The sequence below is a fragment of the Podarcis vaucheri genome (assembly GCF_965113315.1).
Source record: "Podarcis vaucheri genome assembly, chromosome: 17".
Taxonomy (NCBI): Eukaryota; Metazoa; Chordata; class Lepidosauria; order Squamata; family Lacertidae; genus Podarcis; species Podarcis vaucheri.
Window position 1 is genome coordinate 3,729,826 of NC_138755.1, and position 26,378 is coordinate 3,756,203.

Genomic DNA, 26,378 nt, shown 5'->3' on the forward strand with positions numbered 1-26,378 from the left:
GGCGGCGGCGGCGGCGCGTCCCCCTCCCCTCCCTCTGGTAATCGGAGCGAGGCAGAGCAGACGGCGGACGAGCGCGCGCGCTTCTCCGCGGCAGAGACCGCTGCTCCTCCGGGAGGGGACCCCGGCTGACCCCCAGCGAAGCGGGGCAGGCCGACCTCCCAGCACCGCGCCCCCCCCACGCCGCCGCCGCCGCCATGCCCCCCGGGGGTTGAATGGGGCGCAGCGAGCGGAGGGCACCCCCAGCCTCCCTGCCCAGGGCTATGCCAGGGTGGTGGGGGGGCCGGGAGAGCGAGCGCCCCGCGCCCCCCACCTGTAGGGTCCCCATGAGCTGACCCTCCTCCCGAATTGCGAGCCGCCGCCCCCCACCCCGGTGCCGCCCCCTCCCGCGGCCTCGCCATGGGATGTAACATGTGTGTGGTGGAGAAGCCTGAGGAACAATATAGGGTCATGCTGCAGGTAAGGGGGACCTCGCGGGGGGGGGGGGGAGAGGAGAAGACTTGGGGTTGGGGGGTGACCGGCGGGCAGTCCTTCTGGGAGGGGAGGGGAATGGGGTTGGTTGCATATGGGGTAGGGCGGGGGCGAGAAGGGGTTGCCTATGGGGGCGCGTTTGTGGTAGTTGTGGGGATAAAAAAGGGGCTGGGGCTCCGGGGGGTTGTCTGGGGACAAGGAAGGCTGGGCAAGGCTGTCGAGAGTTTCCAGGGGTTCCTGGATGGTGGGGTTCGGGGGGGGGCGGGGTGGGGTGAGGTGACTATCCTGGACGTGAGAAAGAGCCCTTTGCATGTAAGGGAGGGAAAGGGGTGGGGAATGAGGGGGGGCACTGTAGAAAGAGAAGGCGGCCTGGAATTATTGGGGGGGGGCACATCAAGGAAGGAATCCCTGATTTTCTGGGGAGGAGGTTCTGTGGCATTGGAGGGGGGTGATGCTGCAGTGGGGGAGGGGAGCAGGTAGGGGGAGGTTGCCTAGCAACTGGTCCTTCTCCAACTCCCCCCCCCCCCCATTTTCCCATGCCACACAGTGCCTGAAATAATGGGGAGGGGGCTTCTGTGAAAGAGAAGAAAGAGGAATGGGGAGGAATGGCAAAGGGCCGCTGAGGTGGAAGCAAAGGATGGGGAAGGGTCTGAGAGGGAATGGGACAGACTCACATGAAGCAGGCATTCATTCACCACCAGCCCCCCCCCCATCCAGCCATCCATTCATCTCCACTCACTTTCCATCCCTCAGTCCTTGTATAGTTCTGCATCTGCTTAACCCACCTGCCCTTTCTCTGCCTGTTCAGGTATCTATTTTCAGACTCTCTCCCTTCTTTTTGTCTGCGTCAGCCCGTGTTCATTCATATCTTTCTTTTCTGCTCACTCTCTCCCCCACCTCCCCTCTCTACCCATTTATATATTCCATGCATCCTGGTCTCCCCCTCCCCTCCCCAGATTACAGGTACAAAGGCACCTTCCCACATCCCCAACTTGGTCCTGTCAGATCTGTTGGTTGAGGCTCTGGAACTCAGGGCAACAGAGGAAGCCTTGAGGCAGAATGAAGGTGGTGTGTCTAGGCTCAGGAGTAGCCAACATGGTTCCCCCCCAGATGCAATCTCTCCCCCCCCCCTTTCTGTGTGCGTGGACATCAGTATATTTGCCAGTGTGCACTGTACTGGCTATTGGATATAACTGTAGGTTTACATGTTCTTGTTTGCACAGTAAAGAGACAGTATATTTTCTTTTTGGCTTGCTTTTTAAATCTCTTCCCTTGGCGTTTATTCATAGACAGGCAGTGTACAAGTGGCAAATAAGCCTGCCTTGTGTAGTGAGAGAAATGACCCCAAAGTTATGGTTTATGCTGTATAGGTGCTCATAACATCTTCACCTGCTATCCTGACACCCCTCCTACCTATATATATAGGCAATGCCATGTATATCTGCATCTTCAGTAATACATATATTTACATACACAGAGAAAGCATTCATGTTTGGGTCTTCTAGACAACGGCGTAATATTGTAAATGAGTCTTTCAGATATTGCAAATGGGTTGTTGGGAACAGGTTGTTTTTTTTAAAGTACCAGATTTCTGTACCAAAGTGGGGAGGGAATTACCAGCTGGCATTTTGATGACAAAGACATTGTGGAGAAAATGCATGCACGAGGAGCCCCCATCCCACATTAAACATCCATCTCTGGAAGCACCCATCCTTTCCTTTGGGCTGTTACTTGAACATTGCAACCAGTAATCTAGCAAAGAGGATCCTGTTGTGTTGTCTAAGGAAAATGGGAGGTGACTGCTTTAACGGTGTTTGCCTTCAAAGTTTCCTCTTCTTTTGAGCCATGTCAAATAAGTGTCTTCTTTTTGCCCTGGCAGTCTTTGTATTTAGTCTACCTGTGTGCAAGGTCTACTTTGAAGGGATGTGTGTGTTCTTTCATAATTCCAGTTCAGTTTTTAATAGAGGGAACCAGATTTCCTTCCAATAGGGAAGGTCAGATTAGCTAATGGTCTCATTATAATATTTTAAAGCAGGGATGAGGAACCTGTGGCCCTCCAGATGTTGCTGGACAACATCTTCTGTAATCCCTGATTCCTGGCTGGGGCTGATGGAAGATTGACAATATCTGGAGGACCAAAGGTTCCACTCCTCTGTTTTACAGAGAAGGGCCAATATTGTTATGAACTAAGCTTCTGGTTCCAAAATGTACTTATTATCAGACTGAGATAACCGGAAGTCATTCCTTTCTTTGTCTCTTTATAACAAAACTAACTGAGTGTGCATCACTATGTAAGAGGAATGGGGAGAGGCTGAGCCTTGTCACGTGAGAGGTGCACAGGGGTTCTTGCTGTTTCCCACCCCATCTAACTTCATCAGAAGCCCTGTCTTTCAGGCTGAGTTTCCAACAAGTGGAGGGGACAGACCTGGAGAACTCAGGCTTCTTCTGCACCTCTGCTTTGCATTGCCTCATCTCTTGGTCACTTTGGAGAATGGCCAGGGGCCATTTATTTACCTACCTGCCCTGCCCTTTATCACAAGTGATTCCAATACTAGCTACAATAATCTCTCTCTGTGTATATATATTTGTCCAGTTTAAATGGTTTTGAGTTTTCTTTGGTGGTATGCATGCTAATTCTTCCAACCTAAGCTGTAAGCATAGTTATTAAAATTTATCAATAGCAGTTAAAGATTCATTTTGGAAATGAGGCTCTAGATTAAAATTTCTGCCATCAGGAACCTTTACAGAAAACCTTTGCTGATTCATATTCTTATGGCTTCATTTACTAGAGTTTGCTTACATATTCAGTCTAGTGCAAATCAAGGAAGCTCAAAAGTAGAAATGCATTGACTAGACAGATTTTTGCTTATTTAAACAAGCAAATTTTAGGAAGTTGAAGGATTTTGGGGGGGGGTTGCTCCTGGCTGTGACAAATGTGGGTGATCAGAAATAATAAATAACAAGTTTCATGGAGAGCCAAGTAATAAGTTCTGAAATACAATATTAGCGTTAAATTGTGAATTAATAATGGCTGGTTTTTAAGGGTTGCTTCACACATTCTTGTTTTAATGAAGACACTTTACCTATAGTAGCATATGCCATAATTAATGGGTCAATTTCTCTCAGAAACTTAATTTATCACTTATAGATGAAACTTCCAAAGATCACCAACTAATGTGTCCAAGGATATGTCCAAGAACTTCATTGTGAAATATTCTTACGATTATGAGGAATTTCTAATGTCAAGTGACATTTGCCAGTTTTTATAACTTTCCATACTGTGTATGAGTAGACCATTCGTAAATGCTTTACAACTCTATCTTTGCCTTGTGAGGGAAGTGGTTGTTGTTCCTGTTTGACAAATGAGGGACAAAGGCTGTAGGATAGTGAGTAACTTACTCATGGCAAAGACAGATCTGGAACGCAGGTTTTCCAGGTTCACCCTGGGCTCTGACACCAGGCAAGATGCTTCTTACACTTTGGAGTCCTGGGATTTGGGAATTGTTCCTGTCAAGTTCACAGGTCATTTGTTCTCAAAGTGCTAAGAGTGATCTGTGGGGCCATTGTGAAGGGGTGTGTTTTGAGACCCTCCCTGCCTGGGTTGATTCCACAGTGCCTGTTCACCACCTGCTAACAGCAGCATCAAGTGTAAGACTTCACATGCATGTCTGAGCAATCACAAACCAAGTATCGCAGCCATGGAGCTTTCATAGCACCTTGTACACACAGCTTTTTCAGTGGAGCCAATTCACGTAGTTGTCTGAGTCACGAAACATTGAGTAATCAAGTGGCGAGCCGCCAATGGACATACAAACAGGAGAACTGACTTCTGGTTTCCATCCGCATTCCAGGGGTTGATGAAATAGAATTGTGATCTTCTCATGCTCCTCCCAATCAATACGGGACATCACAGGAGAACCTGTGGCCTGCCAGGTGTTGTTGGACTCCCATCAGCCCAAGACAACATGACCCATGGCCAGAGATTATGGGAGTTGTAATCTAACAACATCTGGAAGGCTGCTGGTTAGTTAATTCTGATCTTATTGATACTCCCTAGTTATAACCAGTGCTTTTTTCAGGGGGTTCTCAAGGTTACCGGCATCTCTTGTTGTTGCTGTTGTTGTTGTTGTTGTTGTTAAAAGTGTGGCACTTACTGTAACAACTGCACGGTCAGTACTGGCACCTATTTTTTCTAGGAAAAAAAGCACTGGTTATAACAGACATGGGGGTGGGAGTGGGCTGTGGATCCATATTTCTCATTGGTTGATGGTGGCTACCTACTGGCCAGCAGGGCTACCCTGTTTTATCTACAGTACTTTTGCTCTATGTTACCTTCCTTGTGCATCTTTAAAGCACACAATATGATTTTCTTGTGCTTCTTACCCTCAGATCCAGGATGCGTGAGCTTCACTAGCTTACTTAACTTGGGAGTTTATAGCCACAAGATGATGGCCAGCACTGGATTTGGGGTGGTACCAGTGGTTCTGCCCACAGGATGCTGAACTGAGAGGGTTAATAATAATAATAATAATAATAATAATAATAATAATAATATCAAAATCATATGGGTACCTACTGAGAAGATCCATAAAAAGCAACTGTACCAAAAGGAATTATTGTGAAAATAACAAATTTTGTACAAATTTTGGCCTCACTTGGGGCACCATGTTACCAAAGTCTACCCCTGATGGCTTTTTAAAAAGGAGGCTTTAAAAACAGGTTATTAGAAGAGAGGCCTAGCAAATGGTTATTAGCTATGATAGCGAAATGTTCAGTCAGTATATTTTTGAATGCCAGGAATCAATGAGCGATGTTGCTTTCACACTCTGCTTTTGAGTTTCTCAGAGGCATTAGCTTACGGTAGCTTCATTTGAAGACTCAGATAAGCCTCCTGTCACCATTCTGACTTCAGGAGACTCACTAGGACAACTTTTGTCTAGTATGATGGTTGTCTGTCTCTGGTAAAGGAATTTTTGCAAATACAAGGCTGACTGGTGATGTATTTTCCACAAAGGGCATACTTGTGGCTTAAGAGTGTCATGGTCTGAGTAGAGGATTTAACTGCTTTATTGAGGATGTCACAGAGAACTTCTCTGAAGTTGTTGCATAAAGAGATGTGATAGAGAAATGCCTGGTGCATGGGTTCTCTGAGAAATTCAGTTGAATGAACACCTCATACAAAAAGACCAAAGACAACAATGAAATCACATGCAAACTAGGTTAGACACAAAAGACCAAGCACACCTGTAGAAATGTATGTAAAGCAGGTGAGATATAAACCTAGTGACATAAATACAGTATATGCCCTGTCTAAATATGAATAGTTACATAATCAGTGCCAGACACAAAGAGAAATGGACAAAACAGGGCATAGCTCCTTTTATCAGAAGTCGATGGGATGAAAATAGAACCATAAAAGTGTGTAAACACTGTTCCTCTTGCAATATTGGCTAAACTCTTCTGTGTCTCTGTGTGTGTACACATATACACATTGCTCACACCAAATAATTACTTTTCCAGACAGTTCCTTTGCAGACACTTTCTGTATGGACACCCACACACCAAAACCAGACAAAAACAGAGATCTAAATATAACACACAAACACACACCCCAATAGTAGTTACACATGCAAACAATGCCATATGTCCACAAAGTCACAACTGCTATGATTCCTGAGATTTCATAGGTGCTACTCACATACAGGGTTACATTTCTACACTGCAGACCCAACCACATTTCACACAAAAATAATTAAATGCCTTTTCACCACCACCCCTCGCTTGCACACACTCTGCTGCAGTGGGACAAGGCTGCGCATTCTAACGCTGGTCACTAGCCAGAGATTCTTGCAGAAAGGGGAATGGGGGAGCTTTTGGTCAGAGCTAGGAGGAATCATAAAATATAAGAAGCGCCCAAGGCTTCAGAGAATACATTAGAGAGAAGGCTCTCCAGGAGGCTTATAGAGTCGGGATCTGGAGGGAGGGGGAGAGGCGGGGAGAGTTGCTGGAAAGGCAGTTTGGGAAAGATGAAGAAGAAAAGAAACACACAAAGGGAAGCTGTGGGAACCATCTGCTGAAGGCCTGAGGCTGGATCTCATTCCAGACCTGCCTGCAGGAATGTGATTAGCATTTGTTATAAATTCCTGCAGGGTCTTCCTGAGGCAGAGAACATCTTCCTCATTCCCACCCACAGCCCCTCCCCAAACCACCAGTTTGGGGTCTTCGTTTCAAGCTTTTAAACATGCAGCCTCATTTCTCTACCTTATAGCCCTTTGGATTCCTCATCATCAGTTTACTGCTCCCGCCCCCCCTTCTCAGTTATTTTCCACTCCGGCCCACAGCTCTCCCTCTCCAGTTCTGGGGGATGACCCTCCATTTGAAGAGGCAATCCATCTGCTGTCCTGGTGGCTCCCCCCACCCCATATTTCATAGTGGAAGAGGAAATGGGAATTAATGATACCCTTGACTTTGAGGAGAGGGAGTGGGGAGGAGATTTGCTCGGCTTTTGATCCCCTTTCCCCATATTTTCCTTCTCCCCAGCTGCAGATGCCTGTATCAATCACTCTAGTTTCCATGGCAACTGCAGCTGCAGTGATGGAGAAAGAGAGGGAGACGCACACAAGACTGTGCAGCAAAAGGCAACGCAATACACAGAACTGCTCTGCACATTGTATGAGGGCACACACTGTACAATGACGCACCTACAGATGCACCAACCCATGACGCATAATGAAGTGGTTCTTGTGTAGGTTCCCACAATAACTACAGTCTGTTGAGTTACGTGTTGAGTTACGTGCATGAGAGAGCATTGTGCATACAGGAAACTGGGCGTGTTGTCATGGACCTTTGGCGAGACAAAATGGACCACAAACTGCCAGGGTTTGGATTAGGATAAGGGTTTGACAGCCAGTATCAGATACTACCTAGTCCGGGGACAACCTGAATGACTTTATTTCCCCTTCAGGTTCCCATCTGGAAAAGAGGAGTGATAAAATGGAGATTAAATAAATGTTTGAATGAGGGGTAGTGGAACATTTCATGATCTTTACGTACTTGTACTTGAGAGCATCAGGGATGTTTTGGGTATTTGCTTGTACTGAGGCAAATCACACAACTGTACAAGGGTGGTTTTTTTCTTCGGGTCTTTAATTATGTATCAGAAATCCAGCAGGTGAAATATTTCCTAAGCTTTAGACAGAAATGTTCAGAAATGATACACTGACTGAATTTCCTCTTATCTTGCTGCTGTTAAGAACTTAGGCACAATTCCAGAATTTTAAAAAGCTGGCAAGTATATCTAAAAGCATAGGTGATCCACTGTGCCATAGCCTTAGGGTTGCTCATGCTATTGCCACAATTATTCTATGAGCTGAAGTACTTGGGCTTAGCTACATAATCAGCTAACCTGGGATAGCAACCCTCTACTTTGTTTTGGCCTCTAACTTGCTTCTATAATTGGGGGCACATCAGCAACTGAAGTGAGGTTAAAGGCAAGGATCAAGTCAAGGGCTCTGGAATCTCTTCCACCAGACATGCAAATGCTGAACAGAGTATAGAGTTCTCCGCAGACAAAATTTAACTGAGTGGTCCAAGATAGCAGGGATTCAAGTCCAAAATGCACCCTGGCATTCTTTGTCTGTGTGTAAACAGAGACTTCTGCCTCAGGGGATAATAATAACCCTGTGACAACCTTTGAAGCAATCTCTGAATGTGTAAGCAAGTCCCTTATCTTATTTTACTGCCACTGCTGTAATGGTTTTTTTACATGATCAGTTATCCTGTGACAACATCCCCTGAAACAGACTCCAATTTGTTTACATGCTCATGAAGCTGACAGTCAGTAACCCCTGGCAAGATTGGGGCCCGGTGCCTCATCGCATGTCCTGGAACAAAGCATTTGTGTAAACCAGCAGTTTCAGCCTTCAAAAAGGCCCTCCCTGTGCACAAACCTATCCTATAGGGTGGACAGATGGAAGGGAACACAGAGTTCCTCCTGCTGGGCCTTTAATAGATGTGCAGAAGAGGGAAATTTAGCAGGTATGACTTCCATCTTCCATTTTGTATAAAGGGGCAGGATCATTCTTCTCCTCTCTTCCATCTGGCCACCCTAGGTGATGGAGCCCTGAGGTCATGGAGCAGAGCAGGGGTAGCCAACATGGTGCCCTCCAAATACTGTTGGACTGCACCCTCCCACAATCTCTGGCCCAGCTGGCAGAGGGGGATGGCAGTTTGGAGCACATCAGCATCTGGAGGGCACCACATTGGCAACCCCTGGTGTAGAGACTGTATCATTTCAAACTGTGTGTGTGTGTTGGGGGGGTCCTTTTTTCCATATTCCCTCCACTGGGGGGTGGAATCCTTCCCACCCTCTCGCTTATCCCCTGCAGCACATCAGGGAGAAGAATTGTGTCCCAGTCTGCTCCTGCCTCGATTGGTTTTCTATTTGTAGGGAATTTCTTAGAGGGGAGTCTTTGAAATTTTGGTGTGCCGCCCCCCACTGTGCTTGAAATCATTTACATTGGTACAAGACATTCTCCCACTTCATGATTTTGCTACCTTGTTCTTCCTTTGTACAAATTGGCCAGGCCTCAGATGGCTTGAAACAAATTCATGGAGGATAGATTGATTTATCTGCAAAGATTTATAGACCGTCTAATCCTAAAACTCTGTAAATGGTGTACACAAGTGCTGTATCAGTGATTGTCCACTGTGATTGCTAAACAGAAAGAGCCACACCAGTGGTACAAATCTCAGGTTCAGTCCCTGCAAATAGGGCTGGGAATGGCCCTGGAGAGACGCTTCCTGTCAGTGCAGACAATACTGACTGGTCTGACTTGGTATTGGGCAGCTTCCTATGTTTCTGTCCATCTGAATACCAGTTGTTGGTAAACAAAGGAGCAGGTTTTCCCCAAGATGGCCTGCTGTTCGGCTCCAGCTAGGCTTCCAGCCAGATTTTGTGGCAGAATTTCCTTGCCATTTTTTTATCTCAGCACTTGGCTCTTGGTCCTTACTAGATTTTAGGCCTGGTTTGGTACCAGAATAGAAAAACGGGTACCTTTAAATGGCCCAAAGTGTTCAGGTAGGAGGTGTGGCAGGACAAAATATTTAATTCCTTAGGTGGGTAAACTCATATTGAGTAAGCAAGTGTCACTCCTGTTACAACAATCTTGAGGTTGCTTTTGCTGCCACAGACTTACAGGTAGGTAGTGCTAGAAACTCAGATATATGAGCCAACCGCCAAATGGCATGTTAATCAAAGGTTAGGGTTGCCACAATAGAATGTTTAGGCGCCATCTTTTTTACAATGAAATTTATTATTATTATTACTATTCATTTTGTTTATATACACCTTTATATTTTAAAGAGAAAAATATCAAAGTGCTTTACAACAAATTAAAATATCAAATAAAGCAATCCAGAATAAAACAAATTTAAGCTTCAAGGAAGATATTTCAGATCCTTCTCTAAGAGACATTTTGCTTTTCCCATATTTATTTACCTACCTAATTTATATAGCTGCCCCATAGCAGAAATACCCTAGGAAACCAGTTTAGATTAGTGGTTAGAGTGTCAAACCAGGACCTGGGAGATCAGGGTTCAAATCCCCAGTCAGTCATGAAGCTCCCTGGGTGACCTTGGGACAAATCACAGCCTCTGAACCTTCCTCACAGGGTCGTCGTAGGGATTAACCAGGGTGGGGGCGAACCATGTACTCCTTGGAGAAAAAGGTCAGTTATAAATGCAATAAATATTCTCTTCCGCTTACCTGCTTAAGAAAGCTGGAGAGGCCAGTCAGGTGGAGATGTCAGATCTCCACATGGTCACAGTTGGACCTCTGCCAGTAGCAAAACACACCTGGTGCCTGGGGGATTTCTGACACGGCTTACAGGGCTATCCCTCTGGAACCCCTGAGGTTAGAGTTGACAGAGGAACTTTACCAGAAGAGAAGTTGGCAGTCCTAGACATGAGTAGTAGGTGTGTCATTTTCTGGAAGCACCCTGTGCCCTTAACAGCTGCATGGTAGAGAACAAGTATTCAAGTTTAAATCTCGCCATTGTCTGGCATGAGAAGAGTGTGGCTTGGATCACTGAATGAGACATTCAGTAGGCAAACAAAATAGTTCTCGTTGTTTTAAGTATAGGATTTGGAGTGTGCAATTTGTATCACAGGGAATAGAGGTACGTTGATGGAGTTCTAATTGAACCCTTTCCCTGCAAGATTTTTATGTGCAAAAAATGGTGTTTATTTATTTTGCCAAAAAGGTATTCACTCAGATGAGTCCCCAGCTGCGGTCGTAAGTGGTTGTGGTATCTCACACAGATTTTCCATTTCAGTGAGAACTAGGCGTACCTCAGAGGGTTGTGGTATCAGGGCAAAATGAAATAGCTTTCTATAAGCTGCACTGAGCTTCTCTGTGGAAGAGTTGACAGAGAAATATGTGACTTCAGATCAGTGCACCTGTCAACTAGGATGCCACTGATTCATAATATCCCTGGGGTGCCCTTGTTTTTGGTGGTTCTCCCCAGAATGATTGGAAACTCCCAATAAGGAGTTCATTCATTTCGTGTGTGTCTTTGCTGGTAATCAGTCCTTATGCCAGCAGTCAGCCAGGTTGGCCACTGGCTCTCATCCCTGGTGGCTGTCCACCATTTAAGTAACCCGAAATGTAATGCCTGTCGTCCAGGTAGGACTATACAGTACCTGCCCTGACTGGTAGTGGACATTCCAGTACTATGCCAAGGGTCCCTCAAAGTCTGGTACTAGCTCTGATAGTAATTATGCATAGGAAACAAAATCCTGATAGACAACCAAAGTATATTTTACGTGAATGAGAGGTCACTGGTCACCAATGGCTTCAAGTTACAAGAAAGGAGATTCCGACTAAACACCAGCAGTTTGGCAGTGAAGCAGACTCCCTCAGGAGGTTGTGGACTCTCCTCCATTGGAGATTTTAAAGCAGAGGTTGGGTGGCCATCTGTCAGGGATGCTTTCGTTGAGATTCCTGCATTGCAGGGCGTTGGGCTAGATGACCCTCAGGGTCCCTTCCAGCTCCATGATTCTATGAAATGGGTGTGTGTGTCTCAAACTGCATGATCTCCCTCTCTCTCTCTCTCTCTCTCTCTCTCTCTCTCTCTCTGTGTGTGTGTGTGAGAGAGAGAGAGAGAGTGAGTGAGTGTGTTTTCAAGCACCCCTGGTGCACTGCACTACTTTGTAACGCTCAGTTTGAAAACTGACATTGTATTGTAGAATAATAAGGAGTTATAAAGGCCACAAGGCATTTCTCTTTTATCCTTATATTTAAAATAATTAAAGTACTTGTTGCTAGAATCTCTCTATCACAGCATGTTTGCAGTAAGCCCCTTGACATTCTACTTGTTTTATCCCACTAGCTGAATGGCTGGACCACCAATAATTTGCCATGTTGAAAGGTGGCAACGCTATTGTCAGCTGGGAGAAGGGAACTCATGTTTGTGCCCGTCTTACCATTAGAATGAAGCAGGTGCCCCAGGCAACAGAAGTCTGGGTATATATGCAGGGCAGCAATATCAGGTGGACCTGCCATTCTCTTCTGTCGGAGGATGGAGCTGTGTGAGAGCGCCAGTCACGTAGCCTGTCCTTCACTCCCTCAGTTATATGCAGCAGAGGATGGATGCCCTCCTGTTTCCACTTTTGAAGCAGGTTTCCACCGTTGGCTTCTGTGGATTGAATGGGGATGTGCTCTTCAAGCAGCAAAATGTCTTGGGCAAACCTGGTCTGCATGGGTGTGTGAAAGACTGAAACTGCTTAGGAGGAGGAGGAGAATCAGCTCTAAGCGAGCATTGCCAGGATGGGATGTGGGGAGATGTGGAGGTCTTCCCTGCAGGAGGGATTGTTTGTTACAGTGTGGTCAGCTGTGGAGGAGTGAGCTGCAGGTTACACATGGCAGATAGGATGGTGCAGGTACTTTTTGAATGCTCAGATTTCTTGAAGAAAAGGCAGCGAGCCAAAACCTTGAGCAGATGCAGAACCCAACATGAGTGCATCCCTCAGGAAGGAAGGGAACCACTCCAGGAGTAATGTTATCTGAGGGGGCGGGTTGGAGTTCTCAGTGGACTGGTGAAAAGAAGCACCAGACTTTGGACCTACAAGGCTCTATTGATTGGTCTGTCTGTCTGTCTGTCTGTCTGTCTGTCTGTCTGTTTCCTCCTTTCCTCTATAGGTCAATGGCCGGGAGTTGTCCCGTCTCTCACAGGAGCAAACCCTTGAAGCCCTGCGGTGCTCCAAAGAGCCTCTGGTCATCCAGGTGTTGCGGCGCAGCCCCCGCAGCCGGGGTGGTGCCAGTGAAGGAGCTGCCCCCCAGGGGGACCCCACAACGTTGGTGGACAGTGGAACTCAGACAGACATCACCTTTGAACACCTACTGGGGCTAGGCAGGATGCACCCCCCGAGCCCCCCAGCTGTGACTTTGGAACCTTATGGGCTGTCTGATCTGTGAGTGCTCCCCCAAGCAAAACCTTCCCCATTGCATTTGCTCTCCATGCCCTTCAATCAGTTATAGCCTCATGGTCCCTTCCTACTACTCTGATCTTTTAGAGTTGCCAGTTTTTAAACTAGTCTCTTTAGTTGTGTGTTTTTAAGCAGCTCAATATGCAGACCTTAGCAGCACTGAGATAAACTCAGCTCTGTCCTCTCCTCAATGTTTTTCAACATCTATATGAAGCTGCTGGAAGAGATCATCAGGGGGTTTGGGCCACGTGTTCACCAGTATGTGGATGACACCCAGCTCTACCTAACTTTTAAATTGGAACCAGTGAAAGCAGCGAATGTCCTGTATGAGTGTCTGGAGGCAGTTGAATGATGGATGGCGGCTAACAGATTGAGGTTGAATCCTGACAAACAGAAGTACTGTTTTTGGGGGACTGGGGGTGGGCAGGTGTGGAGGACTCCCTGGTCCTGAATGGGGTAACTGTGCCCCTGAAAGACCAGGTGTGCAGCCTGGGAGTCATTTTGGATTCACAGCTGTCCATGGAGGCGCAGGTTCATTCTGTGTCCAGGGCAGCTACTTACCAGCTCCATCTGGTACACAGGCTGAGACCCTACCTGCCCACAGACTGTCTTGACAGAGTGGTACATGCTCTGGTTCTTCCCCACTTGGACTACAGCAATACGTTCTACATGGGGCTACCTTTGAAGGTGACTCAGAAACTGCAATGCAGAATGCAGCAGCAAGACTGGTGACTGGAAGTGGCCACCGGGACCATATAACACTAGTCCTAAAGGATCTTCACTGGCTCCCAGTACGTTACTGAGCACAATTCAAAGTGTTGGTGCTGACCTTTAAAGCCCTAAATGGCCTTGGCCCTGTATACCTGAAGGAGCATCTCCACCCCCATAGTTCAGCCTGGACACTGAAGTCCTCCTCCGAGGGTCTTCTGCTAGTTCCCTCACTGCAAGAAGTGAAGTTACAGCAAACCAGTCATAAGGCCTTCTTAAGAGTGGTGCCCTCCCTGTGGAACGCCCTGCCTTCAGATGTCAAAGAGATACATAACTTTTAGAAGACATCTGAAGGTAGCCCTGTATTGGGAAGTTTTTAATGTTTGATATTTTACTATGTTTTATATATGCTGTAAGCAGCCTAGAGTGCCTGGGGAAACCCAGCCAGATGGTGGCATATTAACAACAACAACAACAACAACAACAACAACAACACCTGAACGCCTATAAATGTCTTCACAAGAGCAGGCCAGTCCATTTTCCTTATCAGCTGGCAACCCTGTTCACTCTCATATGATGAGCCCATTTTCCCAGCATCCGGGCTGTGGAGCCGTCACAGCTGCTCTTGGCTTCTTGAGTTCACTTTTCCTATATTATGCCGCCTGGCTAAAAAGCACATGCATGTACAAATGAAATTCCCTCACCCCTGAGTTAACCACAGCCACCAAACCTCATGTTTCAAGGTCCCAGGATCAAGTTTTCACATTAGTTTGCATGTGCTGAATGTTCATGTGCAGACAATTGCTCTGGGGGTTTTCTAAGGGTAACGGTGGTCCTGAGTGGCAAATGGATGCTTCACCTAACTGCTTTATGCCTTTCCTTCTTCACAGCCCCTCAATTGGGCATGAATATTATGACCCTGTGGAATTCATGGAAGGAGGTGCCCCAGAGACTGAGCGGGCAGAGGAGCTGGAATATGAGGTGAGAATGAAAGAGGCAGTCTCTGGGTTTATATCCACAGATCAGGAAGCAGGGCCTGGCTCCCTGCCAGTTAGGCAGAGTGAGGCAAACCATGTCAAGTGGCCCATTCTGGGTACCATTAAATGGCAACACATTGCTCAGTTATTTAATGTGTTTATACAAGACATTCAGTCTCAGGCTGGCTGCACAGAGCTGCAAGGTTGGGCAATGGCAAGGTTGCCAAGGCTGGCAAAGAGCCTGCCACCCTAAAGACTGCCATTCTCAACTTCGCATAGAACTTTGCATACATAGAAGAAGTTTTAGCTGGCAAATCTCACTTCTTCCAGGCTAACTCCAAAGTTGCCTCGCGCAAGGGTCCCCCAAATCCCAGAGCAGGTATTTTCCACAACATATTGCCTTCCAGTGAGGAGACTGGTGGCACTGTGGAAAACACTGGTGTGGCCTGTGCTCTGCTTGTTTGCTTCTCATTTCTTCATATCTCCAGTGAGCCCTGTTTCATCCCTATTAGGTCAGGTCCACATGAGCATTTGCTTCCATTTAATAACCACTTGCTGCGAGTTCAGTCCTATGTTGTCAAGAGGCAGCTTGGAGTGAGGAAAGAGCTGAAGTATGGTCTCCTGAGTGCCACCAGGATTGTAACCAAAAGGGGACCAGTGACAAACAACAGGGGGCCTCAGCATACTCAGGAGAATTTGTTAAAAGTACAAAGAAGTTTTAAAAATCAATTCTAAGGGGGCAATTCCACAGCCCAAAGAGGACTGTGCATGCTCAGTAAGCACAATAATAACTGGAAAAGAAAAACAGAATCGGGGAGGACATGGAATGCCCTGCTTGGGTGAAATGGCTGATTGGAACCCTGAACAGGAGCACTCCTGCTCTGGAGGAAGAAGACACTGCAACAGTTTGTCACCAGCCCCCCTTGTTCTCCTTATCCTTAACGGTTTTGCTCATATGGGGCTGCACCCACACTCTTCCTGGAATAAGCTTGATCTATGATGGGCATCGTTCACACATTCATTCTTGACATTAATGATGAACATGCAGGTGTGAACTGATCCTAAGGGGGTTACAGATGGTTCCACTTTGAGTGTCGCTCAACTACCAAGCAGTATATAAATTTAAATAATGGTAACAGTGACCCCTGTAGAAGATCTTGGCACTATTTACCTTTGACTGCAAACCTAGGAAAGGATGGGAAAGTTAAGTAGGGCCGATTCAGAGAGACTAAAGGGACGGTTTAGCTGTGGTTTTCTACCTGGGCTGACTGAATGAAACATTAAAATGTATTTGAGAAGGTCTGTGAGAACGAACCTTCTTCTCCTGCCTTGGCTCAGGGCTTGCAGCCGTGTGTGACTTTGCCTGGTGCTTTCTCTATCCCACAGGAGGTGGAACTGTACAAATCCAGTCACCGGGACAAGCTGGGCCTGATGGTTTGTTACCGAACTGATGATGAGGACGATGTAGGCATCTACGTTGGAGAGGTGGGGGAGGGGGCAACTCTTGGTGGGGTGCAATGTGTGGCCTGGGGAGGCAGGCAAGTGGCGGGAGGAAGCTGCTGTCAAGCTTTATGAAGCCATGGGGAGTAAGGAGCTCCAGGTTTCATTGCTGCTGCAGCAGCAGGAGCAAAAAATAAGCCTGTATGAGAGAGAGAGAGAGAGCGGGAGGGAGGGAGGGAGGGAGGGAGATTTCTTTGGGATTGGGTTAAACCAAGGATGGGGAACCTTGCTCATCTCCTGTCCATTGGCCGTGCTGGGTGGAACTGATGGGAGTTGGAGTCTGGAGGGCCCCAGGTTGAACTCTCTCTCTCCACCTGCTGCAGTCTGGGTGCTGCTCAGGGTCCCCGTGCATCAGCTTTACATTTTACCGTATTTTTCGCTCTATAAGACGCACCAGACCATAAGACACACCTAGTTTTTGGAGGAGGAAAACAAGGGGGGCAGGGAATTCTGAATCCCAGAAGCCAGAACAGCAAGAGGGATCTGGCTTCTGGGATAGCCTCTTGCTGTTCTGGCTTCTGGGATAGCTGCTCACAGCCTCTCCCAGGCAAAGAGCGTGCGGAGCGTGTGTGTGTGGCTCTTTGGGGCTTTTCCCTGAGGAGGGAAAAGGGCAGCCCTTCTCCCTCCTTGGGGAAAACCCCCCAAGAGCCGCACTCTTTAAAGGGAGCAGTGAGCAGAGCCTCCCGTCTGCATTCACTCCATAAGACGCACACACATTTCCCCTTACTTTTTAGGAGTGGAAAAGTGCGTTCATACAATTAGCATTGCCTCTACTTTGCCCCCAAAGTCAAGATTCCAGGAGCATGCTTTTGACTATAACCAGGAGTGCTGCCCTGCCACCACATAGTATGATCTTAAATTACCACAAACCACTGGCCCTAGTAAGTGTGGTGTTAGCTGCATATGCCCAAGGAGCATTAGGGGCTGCTGTGTGAGGAGTATCCCAGAGGGCATCTTTGGTACTCTGGGCTCAAAGCACAGTTGGATTTATAGCTATTGTGAAAAGAGTTGGAGGCAGGGAAAACAGAATGCACCAAGTTATCACCACAGAAAGCCAGAGGTAGACTGTGCCATCTGGAGAACCCTGCCTAGCTGAAGATGTCAACTTAAGACATTTTCATCATCTGCTCCCTAAAACTATCAGCGCATCCTGGCAAGGAGCTCTTCAGTAATTAATGGAACTGTTTCTCCTATCTGTTGGTGCAATTGTGAATAATTTTTTTAGGCAGGCATGGAATTTGCAAGACACTTGACTCTAAATCGTTTAGGTATTGCATTTTTATTCTAGCACCCATCCATCCCTCTACCCTCTGTTTACCCTCACAACAATCCTAGCTGGTGATTGGGCTGAGAGAGGGTATGACTGGCTCAAGACCACCCAATGAATTTCATGGAACACTGAGGGATTTGAACAAGTGTATCCTTGCTATGCCTTTAGAAAAGAGCAAATTCTGGAGATCAACTAGCATTAGATGGAGAGTTATTTTCCATACTGTTCCAAATCCCATTCTGCATTGCCTAGTGCTGTGGTACACACTCAGGAGAAACAGGCCTTATGCACGTACTACTTCCAGGTCTTAGGATGTAAGAGAGCAGAGCAGAATCAGGTTCAAGCTCGTGTCTAAGGGAAGGGATTTTAGGTCTGGTGTGTGCTACAGTTATGAGGTTGGAGAGGGGTCCTGGGTTCTCTGTTCAGCATTCAAAGATTAGTAGGTTCTTAGCAGGCTGGAAGAGAAACTAGGAAGTAGCATACTTAAGTTCACCTCCTGATTCTCATTTAATTTTTCTTACGCCAGGTAAATCCTAACAGCATTGCTGCCAAGGATGGGCGAATCCGGGAAGGAGATCGCATAATCCAGGTGAATCCTGTGGGCGACTGTGCTGGGTGTTAAGAGGGATAATTTAATGCACAAATTTAAACTTGCCCTTCTATACATTTCCTCCAATCCTAGATAAATGGCATGGAGGTACAAAACCGGGAGGAGGCTGTAGCAATTCTCACCCAGGAGGAGCGGACAAATATTTCTCTGCTGCTGGCTAGGCCTGAGACTGAGGTGAGAGGTCTTTAGATGCATGACAAAGCAGAAGGTGAATGGAGAAGGGCCAAGGCAAAGTTGCAGAGCACAAGGCTTGCATGCAGAAGGCACCACGTTCAATCTCTGGCATGTTCAGGTAGGGCAAGGAGAGACTGGGGCAAGTTATCTGGGTCTGTGTAAGGCAGCCTCCTCTGGTCCCAGAGTCAGGATAGGGGGATAGGCTACTGGATCAAACCTCAGCTGTTGAAACCTGTCACGTAAGAAAGAAACTTGCAGCTGTTTAATGTGTTTCAGGGAACAGGTGCATTTGAGTGTCTCTTTGCTTGCTTGTTATGGAGCTGCATGGAAGTAGGCTGTCTCCTGCCAATGTCCCTTGCAGTCCGGGGGGTGGAGAGACGGGCGTATTTATTGTTTGCCTTGTCTGATGCTGAGAAGGCGTGTGAGCTGCTGGTGAGCCTTGCCTACTCTTATTTAGGGGTGCTTGTGAAATCCTCCCTATCTGAATTTCTCACTCTTGATTTTAAAATTATGAATAAGCTGCCCTTGTTTCCAGAGCAGCAGTGATGCATTAGCAACGCATTCTTCTTCTTTTAACACACACACACTATATCTGGAATTGGGTCATATGCCTATATGTCCACAGTTGGCTGCAGTTTTAGTTGCTTTCTCCCGTTTACAACTGCGTGTTGGTTTTAAATCACAGCACAAAATTATCCTTGTGCAATCAAATCAGGATTCATTTTTGTACTGATTTATATTAATAGTGTACTTAGGTGCTGGTCCATGTTGGCAATTCTGTGGAGATATGCATTGAAAACTGTGGCAAACTGATCGTGTGCCAATTCCAAACACAATCATCATTTTATAATTTTTAAAAAATTAAAGCAGAAAGCAAGTAGGCAGAGCCAGACTAAGGACAGAGGCAACCCAGGTAATAATATTGGAATATATATATTGGGAGCTGCTGCTCTCCTCTAGCAGGCAAAAGTGGATGCCTACAGAATAATCAAGCCATGTCTGATTTCAAACAGCCAGGTGCTTCGGCTGTCAGCCAGGACAGGGATGGATTGACATTTATGCAGCAGCGGCAGTTCCTCCTCAGCAAGTCAGTTTCCATAAGCCCCCAAGCCCCTGCCCTGGTGAAAGAAGGTGGTCTCCCTTTATATCTCATTTCCTTTGTATTACTCAAGCCTATATTTGAAACTTCAACCTGAGGATGGAGCAACATGTTGCAAGGCAAACACGTAGGATCCTGAACCTTGTTCGTTAGCCTTGTGAATTAGTGGGTGAAGGATAGTTTCAGCGGCCACTCTTTCCCCCTGCCCATTCCCCCCCCCCAGGCATTTTGGGTGGTATCCAACTGCCATGTCCCATCAGGGCAAGGATTTCTGCTTCTACAACCCGCCCAACCCCTGTGCACACCCCTCCCGAAATCTGCTCCAAAGGGTTGGGGGAACTCCTAGAACAGATTTGGGGGGGCTTGAGGGAAGAAGGGGATCATTTCCCACAGTGCAAGCAGAAATCCTTGTGCCGATGAAATGAGACACTTGCCATTACATTTAATTCCACCCTTCATTTATATTTTTATCCAGGCTTTCCACCAGGGATGGACTTTGGACATCTTTGGTGTTATGGCGCCCTGAATTTGGCAGTCCCAGATCACTCTTCTCAGTTAGGGAACTTCTCAATTTATACGATCTGAAGAGAAACCAGAGTATATCTTCTCAATTTTGTGTCCCCTTGGCTCAGTGCCCTGTGGGACGGAACCGCCCGCACCGCCCTAAATCTGGTGTTGCTTCCACCAAGGAGTTCAGAGCAAGATATGTACCGTATTTTTCGCCCTATAGGACGCACCGGCCCATAGGACGCACCTAGTTTTCGGGGGGGGGGGGGGGAAATCAAGGAAAAAAATATGATTCCCTCCCCCCCCCCCGCAGCTCTGGGAGCAGTGGACAGGCTGCACGCAGCCTGTGCGCTACTCCAAGACCTTCTCCCTGCTTTTGCGGGAGGTGGCGGAATTCCCCCACCTCCCGCAAAAGCCCACAGGAGCCCCACTTGACTCCTGCGGGCTTTTCGACCAGGAGGGAGAAGGGACCGAAACGGCCAGTCAGTCCCTTCTCCCTCCTTGGGGAAAAGCCCCCAAGAGGGGCGCGCTCTTTAAAGGGTGTGCGGCTCCTGCAGGCTTTTCTAGGAGGTGGGGGAATTCCCCCCCCCCTCGTAGAAAAGCCCGCAGAAGCCGCGGAGCCCCTTTAAAGAGCGCACGGCTTTTGCCTGCTTTTGCGGGAGGTGGGGGAATTCCCCCATCTCCCGCAAAAGCCCGCAGGAGGGTTGGAGAGTAGCGGGAAGGCTGCCCCCCCATCCTCTGGGGCTGGCGATGGGGGAAGCGCTGCTTTCCCCCACCACCAGCCTCAAAGAGCAGACTCTCCTGGCTTCAGCGGAAGCAACGCGAAGCCTCTGGAGCGCAGGCTTCGGAGGCTTCGCGTTGCTATCGCCGAAGCCAAGGAATCTGCATTCGCCCCATAAGATGCACACACATTTCCCCTTCATTTTTGGAGGGGAAAAAGTGCATCTTATAGGGCGAAAAATACGGTATATGGCTCTTTCCCCCCACCCGCCTCCATTTTGCAATTGCAACAACTCTGGATGGTAGGTTAGGCTGAGAGCCAGGGGCTGGTCCAGGGATTTGAATGTGGATCTCATTGATTCCAGAGTTACCCAAAAAACACACGCTTTGTAAAATGCATTTGATTTCATTCCCTTACTGACATATTGCACTTGTTTTGGAAAGAAAAAGTTCATAGTGTGTGAATTTGATGCAAGGACACTTGGTTGGGGCTCATTGAAGCCAGGCTGGGGATAGGGAACCTGGGGCCCTCCATAGGTTGCTGGCCTACATCTCCCATCATCCCTGACCATTGGCCCTGCTGGCTGGGGCTGATGGGTGTTCAACAACATCTGGAGGGCAACCAAGTCTCCAGTCCCGGGCGAGACAGTGGAATTCCCAGCCATGTTCACTGTTATTCTCTTCATCCTTCCAGTTGTCCAAGCGTTGGAAGGATAGTGACCGTGAGGATTTCCTGGATGACTTTGGCTCTGAACACGAAGCCGGAACAAAGCCCCGGCGGCTCCTTTCTCCACCAGACCAGCAGGTGTGTGGTCTAGAACGGGAAGTGGCAGGTAGTCAGCAGTTTGCTCTGAAAAGCAGTTGGGGTGGAGTTCTCTCCTGGGCAACTTTCTGGGGACCAGAGGCAAAAGCAGATGGAGCAATGGATGAGACTTTCATCTTTGTACAGAAGGCTAAACTCCAAACCCATGAAAGCCAGAGGTTTCTATACATCCCCCACAAAACTCCCCAACCTCCATCCAGGCAGGCAAGAGGCATCATCACCCCTCAAAGAGATTTCCCAGCCTGGAAAAGGCACTAAAGTAGGGTTCAGAGCAGGGCCAGGGAGAGGGGTGTGGCCTGAGGAGAGTCCCAAGGAGGGTGGCCTGGGGCACCAGATTTAGCTTCTAGGCATGCAGTTCCCCTCCCCCACACTAGGACATTGTATGTGTTGCAGGATTTTGAGACTCAAGAAGCAGCAAAGGGTTAACTCTGGGGTACATTGTATTACGATAGGGAGTGACTTGTGGTGGGATCATGTACAGATATACAGTGGTGCCCCGCAAGACGAATGCCTCGCAAGACGGAAAACCCGCTAGACGAAAGGGTTTTCCGTTTTTGAGCTGCTTCGCAAGACGATTTTCCCTATGGGCTTGCTTTGCAAGACGAAAACGTCTTGCGAGTGTTCCGATTTTTTTCCGCTCCCCCCCCTTTTTCTAAGCCGCTAATCCGCTAATTGCTTTTAGCCGCTAATCCGCTAAGCCTTTAATAGCCGCTAAGCCTTTAATAGCCGCTAAGCCTTTAATAGCGCTAATCCGCTAATAGGGTTGCTTCTCAAGACGAAAAAACCGCTAGACGAAGAGACTCACGGAACGGATTAATTTCGTCTTGCGAGGCACCACTGTAATGTCTAGAAAAGAAATTCATCATGTGCATTAAAGGATAAGCTCACTTTCAAGCGATGGGGAAGGTGCTCTCGGCAGAGTCAGACCTTCGGTCCACCTAGTTCACGATTGTGTTGGGGAAGCTGCCCGTCAGACGCAAAGCACACCATATCCCATGGAGCTACAGCCCCGACTGCTGCAAATCCCAGCTGCCTCAACCTGGAATGGTCATGGGGGCGCTTAGCTTGGCCGCCAAACTTTCATTTCAAAGGTTTGCAATATGACGCGACGCCTTTACTTCTTTATTTCTCTATGTCTCAGCTTAAGCATTACTGCATAGGTCAAGATCTACCTTCATGTTGCTGGATGAACTGCAGTAGACTAGCAACAATTTCTAACTCCAGGTTGTTTAGCAATGACTTCAATGAAAGGCTGCCCTGTCCCTGACTCACAGACACTTGATTAGGTTAGGATCCCTGCTGTGTTGCAACTTATACAGTGGCCACCCCAGTGTATAATAGGGTGTATTAGAGTGCAGGAGGGAATGGGCTTCACACACATGCCCTTCAGGCAGCATTTTGTCCTTGACTCCATCCCCTGCCATAATTGCACTAGTGGAAAGCAATGCAGATTTTATAAACCCCAAGTCTTCTGATGCCTGCACTCAAGTAAGCCGCTGAAGGGGAGAAATGCTGCTATTATCACCTGGTAAGCAATAGGCTTTGAGTGATTGGTTGAGATGCACAATAAGAGGATGACTCTCTCCCTGCCTTTCTGTAGCCATTTACAGGTTGATAAAGGGAGTTTAGAAGAACCTCTGTGCCTGTCTTTTCAGCTTACATGGGTGTTAGTCTTGAAGTGCAGCTGGGCTCTCAGTTTTCACCCAGTTCAAAACCCTGCGCCTATAGAAGCTTCCTTGCCAATCAGGGGTCTGTCTATGAGTCACACAAAGGTGTCATTTAGGAAATTCTGGGCCAGAAGCCTGGCATAAGGTGGTGTTCATGCTTTTTTCTCTGAATGGTCCCCTCTCCTTCCTTCTCCATAGAACGAACCCTTACAAGAAAAGCCTCCTGGAGACCCGGCCACTCCTCTGACCAACAGCCAGGAGCTGGACAGTGGTGTTGGCCGCACTGATGAAAGCACTCGCAACGAGGAGAGCTCTGAACATGACCTCCTGGGAGACGAAGCACCTAGTGCTGCCAACACCCCGGGAACCCTGCGCAAATTTGGGCCTAGCCTGCAGCCCCGCGACTTCCACTACAGCATGGACTCTCTGCTGGCAGGGGAGCCACCTAGCGCCGTGGGCACCGACATGATGCCGGGGCTTACTGACGAAGAGTACGAGCGCTACCGCGAGCTGCTGGAGCTAAAGTGCCACCTGGAGAACGGCAATGAGCCGGGCCTGGTGAGCGCTGCGCTGGACGTCAACCGCAACGAGGTGGCCCTCCTGGAGGAGGAGCTCCGCCACCTGGAGTTCAAGTGCCGCAACATCCTGCGAGCCCAGAAGATGCAGCAGCTGCGCGAGCGCTGCATGAAGGCCTGGCTGCTGGAGGAGGAAGGGCTCTACACCTTGGAAGGTGAACCGAAGAAACACGAGTTGTCCGACATCACCGAGCTGCCGGAGCGCTCCGATAAGGACAGCACCAGTGCCTACAACACCGGGGAGAGTTGCCGAAGCACCCCCTTGCTGGAGAGCCCCCTGCGCCGCCTGGCAGAGCCCCCCAACCTCAACCGGACTGCCCCACCTTCACCGCCCCAGCCCAAATTCCGGCGTGAAGAGCGGGTGCGGCGCAGCCCCAAGGCAGCCGGGGAAGGCAGCCCGTACTTGGGGCGGCGGCAGCGGGAGGAGCCGCCCGCTCCTATCAGCCCAATGAGCTTAGCCAGCATATGCAAGGACTCTCTAGGGGGCAAAGGAGAGCCCCGCATGGAGTGGAAAGTGAAGGTGCGCAGTGATGGCACGCGCTACGTGGCCAAGAGGCCGGTGAGGGACCGGCTGCTCAAAGCCAGGGCCATGAAGATCCGCGAGGAGCGCAGCGGCATGACGACGGACGACGACGCCGTCAGCGAGATGAAGATGGGGCGGTACTGGAGCAAGGAGGAGCGGAAGCAGCACCTGATCCGCGCCCGGGAGCAGCGGAAGCGCCGCGAGTTCATGATGCAGAGCCGGCTGGACTGCTTGAGGGAGCGCGAAGGCAGCGAAGCCCGGGGAGTGTCTGGCGAGGTCAACATCCTGGCCCTGAGTCACCGCAAAACCATGAAGAAACGGAGCCGGCGCATCCTGGACAACTGGATAACCATCCAGGAGATGCTGGCGCATGGCACTCGCTCAGCAGATGGGCGCAGGGTTTACAACCCACTGCTGTCCGTCACCACGGTTTGAGCGCATTGGAAGGAGCAACAGAAGGAGTTGCGGTGATGTTCTCCTTCCCTCCGGCTTTGCTGGAGAAAGACGACTAGATGGGCCAATCCTTTCCTCTGTTATCAGGAAGCTTGCTCTTTGAACACACCAAGGAATCGCTCGCCGTTTGCTGCCAGAGCTCCATTGGGCTCTTTGAACCAAATTTCATGGGGGACAGGAAGCCCAGAGTCCCTTGCAGCCTTAAGAACCAGAGGGCAAGAGGGGCCACAGCCCCAATCCTGCATCCACCAGGAGCTTGCTGCGGAGAGGTCTGTCCCCATCCCGATGCACAGATTACCTGTATGGAAGGTGATTGTGCAGAGAAGCTCACTCACCTGACCCTTACTGAGAGCTTTTGCCAGCTTATCCCCAGCACATCACATTTGGAAGCACAAGGATTCAGCTGTGTTCCTCTCTGTGCAGTATGCGGAGCACAAGGAAAGTGAGGAGGCTCACCCCCTCCCTACTGGCCAAGGCCAATGAAGGCACTCCTCCCCCCCTCCCCTTGGGATATTGTGACATCTTTCTTTCCTCTTTTTCTTTCTCTCTCTCTTTTTTCTCTTGTGGTCGTGGCTCTCAATTCCTTTTTCATTTCTCTATTTAAATGGAAGCTTGGGCCCTGGCGGCTCATCCCACAAGCAACTGACAGTCCTCTTCCTGCATTTTCTGTCACCTGCTTACCCCGCCCCACCTGCCCCATGGAGAGGGGCTCTAGCTTAGTGGGGGGAGGGGGGGAGACTGTGGAGCAGAGAGCTTGTGGTAAAACCCTGTATCCAAGGCTGAACTTGCATTGTTACAATAAAAAGAAAACTTTTTACTCATTGCAAAAAACCGTAAAAAACCGTTTCACGGGGGCTTTATTTTTGAAGCTTGGTGGTATAGGACACCAGAAAACATCAAATCCTTTCGCACCATAACACAATCCTACAAAACATCCCCCCCCCCCATTTAAGGAGTAATATGCTGGCAGATACTGAAAATGGGGTTGCTTTGGGGAGAGCGCGCTGCAGAGCAGCTGAGCATAAGCAAAACCCCTCTCCGAATCCTGGTGGCACCCCACAACCAAGAGCTTGCAAGTGTCCCTTCCTGCAATCCCTCAGGCTGCAATCCTGTAAGAACTTACCTGGGAACATGTTCCATTGAAGCTAATGGGGCTTCCGAGGGAACATGCAACTTATTTGCACAGTAAATCAAAATTTATTATTCTAAACACCTCAGATAGACTTAAAAGAGCAGCCACGTTTTACATGCATGAAGCCCTGGGCTTCATCAAAAGGATCTCAAGCAGCAGAGCTGGGAAAGGCTCTACCCCGAGACCTTGCAGAGCTAGTCAGAGGAGCAGTGAAGAAGCCCACAGGGAGATGGACTAATTACTGCTTAGTGTATAAAGTAGCTTAAACTAACATTTGACTCATTTTTAACACGACAATCCAGTTAGTGCATATCACAGTGAAAAGGCTTGAAGCTGTTTTAGAACATGAACACAATTGTGAGATCAGTTATGGCCTTGTGGCAAGAACCAGACACAGAAGGAACACAGTGAACACTCACTCCTAATATAGGTCCTTTCCCTTTTTTAAGAAGTGTACTTGAAGGCTGTTTAATGCTCTTTTATGCTATCCCTGCATAGTCTATGGACATTATCTGTATTGAAAAATTGATTTATGGATTTTTACTGTCCTTACGCTCTTGATGAACCCCTGAATATATGTAGATTTTTGCATGGGCATAAATCCCTGCATGCACTGCTCTAACAAAACTACAAGCCCCCCCTAGTTCCTTAGGGAAATTCGTAACATTTAGGTTGGTATAGTACTT

At 48.3% G+C, this 26,378-nt stretch overlaps 1 protein-coding gene across 2 annotated transcripts; it reads left to right on the forward strand.

The window, feature by feature from the left end:
- PDZD4 (PDZ domain containing 4) lies at positions 1-24,943 on the forward strand. Of its 2 annotated transcripts, none has more exons than XM_082205722.1 (8): positions 1-456; positions 12,668-12,939; positions 14,553-14,643; positions 16,026-16,103; positions 17,936-17,998; positions 18,092-18,193; positions 21,214-21,324; positions 23,208-24,943. In XM_082205722.1, exons 1-8 carry the CDS (start codon positions 397-399, stop codon positions 24,540-24,542), a joined length of 2,112 nt encoding a protein of 703 aa, XP_082061848.1. In that variant the 5' UTR covers positions 1-396; the 3' UTR covers positions 24,543-24,943. The 2 variants fall into 2 exon arrangements, with proteins under 2 accessions (XP_082061848.1, XP_082061847.1); XM_082205721.1 differs by having other exon boundaries at positions 4-456; positions 16,026-16,124.
- Positions 24,944-26,378: the final 1,435 nt, after the last annotated feature.